The sequence below is a fragment of the Sceloporus occidentalis genome, unplaced genomic scaffold (genome assembly GCF_023333645.1).
Source record: "Sceloporus occidentalis isolate IW3139 unplaced genomic scaffold, rSceOcc1.0.p SCAF_5, whole genome shotgun sequence".
Lineage (NCBI taxonomy): Eukaryota > Metazoa > Chordata > Lepidosauria > Squamata > Phrynosomatidae > Sceloporus > Sceloporus occidentalis.
The window spans coordinates 115057842-115066276 of NW_028316985.1; the positions used below are offsets into that span (position 1 = coordinate 115057842).

The 8435-nt window shown below is 40.8% G+C and overlaps 1 protein-coding gene across 4 annotated transcripts in view; it reads right to left on the minus strand.

Moving 5' to 3' along the window:
- ATP8A1 (ATPase phospholipid transporting 8A1) overlaps positions 1-8181 on the minus strand; it is a 100900-nt gene extending 92719 nt beyond the window's left edge. For all 4 annotated transcript variants that reach the window (XM_089525180.1, XM_089525178.1, XM_089525182.1 and 1 more), the window contains exon 1: positions 7914-8181. In XM_089525180.1, the coding sequence (XP_089381306.1) occupies positions 7914-7962 (49 nt within the window). In that variant the 5' untranslated portion in view covers positions 7963-8181. The remainder of the gene's footprint in view (positions 1-7913) is intronic.
- Between the last annotated feature and the right edge of the window lie 254 nt (positions 8182-8435).

The following is an 8435-nucleotide window of genomic DNA, read 5'->3' on the forward strand; positions in this document are numbered from 1 at the left end:
CTTTACAGTCACCATAAGTTAGAGATAACTTTAAGGCACGTTAATGTGGTCCTTTTTAATCAGAGGATTAATTTTCTAAATGACAAGGAAACAAGATAAAGTCCAGCAATTGTCTACGCATATGTATTTCCCATTATGTCAATGGATTCCAAAAGGCCAGTTATAAATTTACAAATTAAAATTAAATGCATGAGTTTCCTGTAAAGCAAGAGAATTCAAGGAACATTGTTACATTACTGTTTACATTAGTTTCCCAACCTTTGACCAGTGCATGGCCTATGGAATACGTCTGATTTTCAGCAAGAAGAAAATAGATGAAGGATGTGACCTCAAAACAAGGGAATACATGAGCTATTTTAAGTTTTATATCATTTTTGTTTTGAAAGCTCAATGTAGACCCATATATGGTAAATCTAGTATTTTTCCACCCAATTGTCTGCCTAAGTGACCCCACTGCTATAGTGTTAGGTATTCCCAAGACAACTATTAAGTCTATTCAGTACTGAAGAGATGTGTAGCCTTAAAACTTGAACAAGTTCTGCCTTCCTTTAACATCTGAGACATTACCAGAGTTTTGATATGTTTATTTTTTAGACTGGGCAACTTCTAAAGGGTCATGTATGAAACAATATGGCTTAAGGAACTTTTTAAATGAAAAACAACAACAAATGAAATAGATAGAACTAATTACTTTCCCATTCATACTATGGCTGTCATCCTGCTAGTGAATTATGATGGCATAAGTGGGATTTACACTATCACAACTCACTTTTTTTTAACCAACCTTCAACAGATATGCTGAGTTCCTTACATTTCACTGAAACAAAAGATCGACTATGATACCATGTATTTAAAATAGGGTGTTTTTCATATTTCAAAATATTTTATCACTTATAAAAGTCCAGGATAAAAGTGTGACTAAAACAGAAAAACTGAAATCAGACTCTATTATTAATCTGTTTTAGATTGGCAGTTTTAAAGCAAATAGTAAAATTATGACTAACAATTTTAGAAAGAGTGCCACATGAAGAGTATTTATTGTTAAGATTTCTGGCCTAAAGGATAAGTCATGTGATTTAAGAGACCACAGTAGAGAGCTAGAGTAGTGTCAGGAACATCAAGGAGGGATCACATTACTCCGGTATTGAAGTCCCTCCACTGGCTGCCTATTAGTTTCCAGGCCCAGTACAAGATGTTGGTTATCACCTTTAAAGCCCTAAATGGCTTGGGTCCAAACTATCTCAGGGACCGCCTCCTCCCATATAATCCTCCCCGCACACTCCGGTCCTCTGGGAGGAATTTGCTGCAGCCTCAAAGAGCTAGGCTTTCGGCTACCTCCCAGAGGGCTTTTTCTGTTGTCGCCCCCAGATTGTGGAACAACCTGCTGGACGAGATCCGTCAGTTGACATCTTTAGACAGCTTTAAAAAGGCTGTCAAGACGGATCTCTTCCGGCAGGCCTTTCCGGAATAGATAACCCTGGCCTCAGGATCTCTGTTCTTATGAGAGTCCCCAAGGTCCTCCTTGGAAATGCTACTGTAGTTTACTGTTTTATTTGTTTTGTTCTGTTTTGTTTTTGTCTTGTAATAATGTGTATGTGCTAATGTTGTTTAATTAGTTGGTTTTAATTATAATTGATTTAATAATTTTTTAATGGGGGAGGGAATTTTGATCTACAATGTATTGTATTTTATCATTGTTAGCCGCCCCGATTGACCTCAAGGGGCGGGATATAAATAAACTATTATTATTATTATTATTATTATTATTATTATTATTATTTTCTCCCAAGAAAATATTACAAATTTTAAATCTAAGAAAGTTGTAGGATTATTATAAATCGAAGTTCATTTTTTTCTGATTCACTGATTCTGACCTTTTCATCCCTGAGCACACACTCTCTAGTCACTTATGAATCTGCCTGAGCTTGAAGATCAACATTTGTAGTACTGGTCTCTGTTCACTTTAAATGTTTTACAAAGTACAGGTGACAGGGCCTTTTTTGCAGTGGCAAAGTATGAAACATCTTCTTAGAAATGATCCACCTAATTATATAAAGTGCTTTTCATAGGACAGTTACAGTGCACCTGTTTCAACAAATTCATTGTTATAGAGTAGTTCAGAGCTTGAAAAGCTGCATTTAAAAAGCAGGATTCCACTATTTAGTACTGATGTCTTCAGTTTATGGCGACCATAAGGCAAACTTATCATGGGATTTTCTTGGAAAGATTTGTTCAGAAGAGGTTTTCCATTGCCTTCCCTGAGGCTGAGAGCATGTGACTTGCTCAAGGTCACCCAGTTGGTTTCAAGGCCAAGCAGGGAACTGAACCCTGGGCTCCAGAGGTATTGCACAAATTTACTTTCTGGCCCTTTTCTTTTCAACATTTGCATTAATAAAGTGATCAAATAATATTTTAGACCTGATTTCACTACCATCTTGATTTACAGTTATAAAGTGCTGACCATTCTATGTGCTGACAATACAGTATTATTTTCGACTGTAATGTGGTTCTACAAAGGCTATCCATTTTTAAAGTGTATTATTTATACCCACTATATTATTAATTATTCCAAAATTGCACCTCTATGTGCTTTTATAAGCGATCAGTAGCCTTCAGATTTTAAAACCTTTACCATCAATATCTTGGTGTTCATTTTAGCCCATCTGTCTAATGGAAATGACATTTTCTTTCCTTACAACCCTCAGTTTAGGTGAAAGACAATGTCTCCAATATAGTATAAAAAAAGAGTAGGAAGCTGGTACGAATTACAATGTTAGAGATATTACAAAATCATTTCCTGAATGTCCAATCTCCATACCATAATAAGCTAAACACTGGTTGCATCCACACTGCAGAATTAAAGCAGTTTGACCCCACTTTAACTCCCATGACCCTATCCTACACAATCCTGGGATCTGTAGTTTGGTGAGGCCCCAAAGCTCTTTGACAGACCAGGCTGAATACCTCACCAAACTGCAAGTACCAGAATTCTTTAGGATAGAGTTGTGGCAGCTAAAATGGTATCAAACTGCTTTAATTTTGCAGTGTGGATACACCCTCCACAAAATTTCCCCATTTACAGTGGACCCTTGTTATACGCTGGGGTTTGGTTCCAAGATCCCCCGTGTATAACAAAATCCGTGTATGCTCAAGTCCCATTAAATATAATGACATAGCACAATGGTGTCCCTTATAAAAAATGGAAAATCAAGGTAAATTTATACTTTTTTTGAACATTTTCAAACCGTGTATGCTTGAATCTGTGTATAAAAAATCCGTGTATAAGAAGGGCCGACTGTATTTCCTAGCCCACTTACTCATGGTATCTTTATTTGAGTATCAGTTCTATCGTGGATATTTGTCTTTATGAACAGAGAGATGTCATTTCTAGGAAAAATAACTTTCACAGAATTTTTGTTCTTGAAAAAGCAGGCATCATTTCCCCATCCTAGGTCCAAAACACACTGCAGAAATAATCCAGTTTGAGACTTCTTTAACTGCCCTGGCTCTGTGTTAGGATATTCTGGGAATTGTAGTTTATTGTGGCACCATAGCTCTCTGACAGAGAAGGCTAAATGTCTCACTAAACTACACTTCCCAGAATCCCCTAGCATTGAGCCTGGGCAGTTAAAGCGGTTTCAAACTGGATTATTTCTGCAGCGTGTTTTGGACTATTGTCACAGCAATCATTCTCATCTCAGCTTCCTGACAAGAAACAAACAAACAAACAAACAAACTGGGAGAATTGTTCTATCCTCTTTCATAGCATAGTTTCTTTCTCATTTCTTCCAAAGAAAACAATCTCAATCAGCCTCACTCCTCTAAGAGAGAAGATAATTGTTTTTGAGATAGTGGTTCTATCTTCCAAAATATCATTCTGAACATAACCTTTAAAACAAAGAAATGAAATTATTGTGTGTTTTATATTCAATAGACAGACAAATGTTCTTTTCTATGACCTATCAAAGTCTAGAACAAAATTATCTAAAACTGTTTGCCAATATGATATCTAAGCATACTCCCAAAAATGAAAAAGAAACCTGGCAGATAAAAATGAAAGACAAACTGTCATCCATTCAGGGTTGTTCCTTGCACAATAACCCTCCCATTCTTGACCCCATATGAATATCCAAATAATCGACTGGTTTTTAAATGAAATCTCTATTTTATAATTATTACCACAAATTAGTTCCTTCAGTATTTACCAGACCAAGTGGCTCAGGAACCCAATCGGATTTTGAAATATTAACATAATATTTTCAGCCAGTCGTTGGCTTCATATACTTCCATCACAAACTGTTTTATAAATCTATACTCAGACTTCCTAGATAAAAAAATTAAGTGATACTTATTGTGACTGCTTTTATCTGCTTAGTACTGACAAACATCCATTTTTCTATGCAGAAGAAGTGATGCACCAGAAGCATTTAATCAGAGCACAATATAAGCTTTTACTCCAATAATTTTGTCATTTGGACAATAAAGTGTACAGTATATGATGCCTCTAGGTAAAACTGTAACAACCATAGCTAGGGTATAAAGTGTACACAGAAAACCAAAATGAAACCAAACATTACTTTCATTTTTCAATATCGGTTCCTTATTCTTATTAGCAAACAATGGGTGAGATTATTTGTAGGTTGTTTCCTTTACTGCACCAGTGTTAACAGAAACAAATAATGGTACAGTACTTTTACAAACTGCTCCCAAAACAACAAAATACAAAAACTCGGTCTAAATTACCTAATGAATGTGAGAATGTATTTCTTCCCTGTGGTTTTGCTGTTACGGAGCTGACTGTTAAAAGCAGTGTCCAGTTCCTATAATATAATCTATACAAGGTGAGGACCATTTAGGATCGAATGGCTTAATGGGAAATTGTCATCTTAGTGCAGCATCATCGCTTAACTGCCAGATGAGCAGCTTCCATCTCACCTAGCCCTGAACCACATCACTCTGATACTGTAGTCATGCAATTGTTTTACAGCACTGAATGCTGTGGTCTGGAGCAAGCTGTTCATCTAGTTCCAAACTAAAGCGATAGAAGACAAGAATGGGGCATTTCCACTTCCTCCTCCAATTTTAATGGACTGGTGAGCATGGGGACTTTGGGTTGAAAGACGCAGCTTCACAAGGCTTACCCTATTTTTAAATCTTTTAATTGTGGCTTTTTAGACTCTGCTCCCTTCAGTGGTAGGAAGAGATGTCTTTCCTGTTAAACCTGGAGTAGGAATTGTAGATGCTGCTAGATTGCAACTCCCATAATGCCTCACCATTGACCATACTGCCGCTGCTGGGAATTACAGTTCAACAACATTTGGAAAGCTACACAATACCACCCCCTGCTCTAATCTTACACAGTACTCTTAGACTCCCCCAAATCTTCCTTTTTCTAGAGACTAGACAAAAGTGAATGGCTTCCCTTGGAATGGCAATATACTCCCTCCCTTTTCTTTATAAGAAAGATCTTGATTTTCATTTCTTACTGTCTTCTTGAATTCCTATTTCTATCATTTAAAAAATATTGCAAGCCCCCCCCCCCACTTTTAACAACAACAACAACAAACCCACTAGTTTTTGTTCTGCTTTTTATCTGAGGTAATTTGGGGGCAGCCTGTGTTGGGGCTGGGGAGGTGCAAAAGTGGCTTTTGGCATCTGCTGACATTATTCACTCCTGTTATATTCTCGCCTTCCTGGATTCTTTTGGATTCAAGGGGGTAGGAAGGGGCAGCTGCATATCCTGCAACCCTAATATCCCCTCCTGAATTATTATTATTATTATTATTATTATTATTATTATTATTATTATTATTACACCTTTCTCATTATACTGTTTACTGTTAAAGGCTTGAAGAGGCCAATCTCTCACAATGCACACCTACTTTCCATGAGTCCCACACTCATCACTCTATCCATCACTTTTGGGTTTTAATTTCTCCTCCTCCCACCCAAGTTGTAATTTCTTTTCTTGCCACCAGATGTGGCAAAGAACAAAAGTTGTAGAAAGCCAGTGGGATCTTAAATAATCCACAGAAGGACATCTACCATTGTGCCAGTGGTGTGGGACCACTGGTCATGTGTTGTTGTTTCCATGTGGAAGGCAGTGAGATGACTGTGGAAGACAACCCAAGTGAGGGGGAGAGAGGGGCAACTGAAAAGTGGAGGAAATTGTCAATGAGTGGTTTGTTGTTGTTAACTGTGTCCAGTGGACTTCATCCCATGTTGACCCTGTGGATGAGACATCTCCATGACCCCCCTCCTCAGCCTCTCTGCTCAGACCCTGCAGGTTCAGGCCCGGACCTCCCTGGCTTAGTTTTTCCATTTGACATGTTGTGTTCCTCTCTTCCACCTTTCCTAGCATCATTGCCTTTCCTAACTTCATTTTTCCTCATGGTGTGGCCAAAGTACAAGTGTGGAGACCAGGTCATAAAGGGGCCATAAAAGGAAAGAGCAAGTGAAAGGCAAGGGACAGGAGGAGCAAGGCGAAAATGAGAGAATGACATGGATGTCCAAGGAGTGGGCAGGAGGGGGGGATCTCTTCACCCCTCAGTTTTGAAATACATTCGCTGGGGTTAGGGCCACAGGACCCCTGTGAATGTGGGGAAAGCACAAATAACAGAAACACTATGTTTTTACCTGGGAGAACCCAACTCTAGGAATCTCTAGGTCCTCCAGTGCAACTCTGTGGTCAACGTCCGACAGACAGCGACCATACAATTGTGCCGGAAGATCTACCAATGCCAAGTGGAGTGTCCTTTCTATGAAGCCCTAGGTCATTCAGTGTGACTTTCAATTAAAGTTAGCCACAGAGTTGCCCTGGAGCACACAGAAATGCCTAGAGAGAACATATTGACAAAATCCGTGAATAATCAAATCCGCAAAAGTCAAAGCCACAAATGTGGAGACGAGCCTCTATGTATTAAGAAATATGTATTGCTACATTGTAGAAGCAGTGCTGTCTCACCCACCTTAACTAGAATTAGGGGATGTGTAGTTTAGTGAGGCCCCAGCACTCTTTGGCAGAGGAGGCTACAGACCTTATAAAAACAGCAATTTCGGGATGCTATGGGATGGGGCCACAGCACTTAAAGGGGTGTCAAGCTGCATTATTTCTACAGTGTAGATTCACCGCATGGTAGAACCGTCATCCCCCTTGCTGCCCTCAAGGAAAGAGGGAAGTGGGGCAGGGGGAAGAGGCACCAGGGAAGATAGAGGGGGTGTTTGGAAGTGGGCCCAAAGGCGACTGCGATGGTGGCTGGTCAGCGCTAAAGATGAGGAAGAGGAAGCGTCACTCACAGGCAAGGAAAGCTCCAACGGAAGGAAGGAAGGAAGGAAAGAAGGGAGGGAGGGAGGCAAAGGGGGCGTGAAGGGGGCTGGCCAGGAACCCCAATAATAATAATAATAATAATACATTATTAGTAGTAGTAGTAGAATTGGGGCCAGGAACCCCAATAATTCTACTACTACTACTACTACTACTACTACTACTAATGTATTATTATTATTATTATTATTATTATTGGGGTTCCTGGTCAGTACCCTTCACATCCCCTTTGCCTTCAATAATAATAATAATAATAATAATAATGTATTATTATTAGGGTTCCTGGCTAGCACCCTTCATGCCTCCTTCACCTTCTATAGTAATAATAAAAATAATAATCATATTGTATTACTATTATTTATTATTGGGGTTCCTGGCCAGGGCCCTTCACGCCCCTTTTGCCTTCAATAATAACAACAACAACAATACTGTATTATTATTATTATTATTATTATTATTATTATTATTCCCCTCCTTTCTCCCAAGGGAGGGCCTGAAAGCGACCCCTTTCCCCCTCTCAGCGAAGTGTCAGGACCTGGAGGCGTCTCCCTTCCCCTTCCCCTCCTCCCCTGGCCCTGCACTGACTCACCCTCCGCCCGGAACCGCAACTCGGACACGGTTTTCTGCACCGCGGGCATGTCGCCTCTTCAGTTGCGGCGGCGGCGGAGGCGGAGGCGGGGGGGGGGCAAATCCGTGCCTTCCACTTCGCAGCTGCCGCCTGGGCTCTCTCTCTCTCTCTCTATGTCCGTGAAAGCAGAGGCGGGTTCCGATCGTCTCCGGAGGAGAGGCAGGAGAAAGAGGGCTGTGTCTGGGGCTGCACTGTCCCTTCAGCAGCAGCAGCAGCAGAGACAGGGATCCTCGCGCAGCCGCCACCGCCACCGCCGCTGCTAGGGCCAACTGACAACTGACAGCAGCAGCAGCAGCAGGAGGAGGAGGAGGAGGAGGAGGCGCGCGACCGAGTGCCAGGGCTCGCGCGCCCCTCCTCCGACTGCCCCCTCCCTCCCTCCTCTGCCCCTCTTCCTCAGCCACCTTGGACTGTACCAACTGTACTTCCCCCCCTCCAACCGCCACGCCCAACTCCCAAGTCCTCTTTTGCGTCCCTTGAATCACG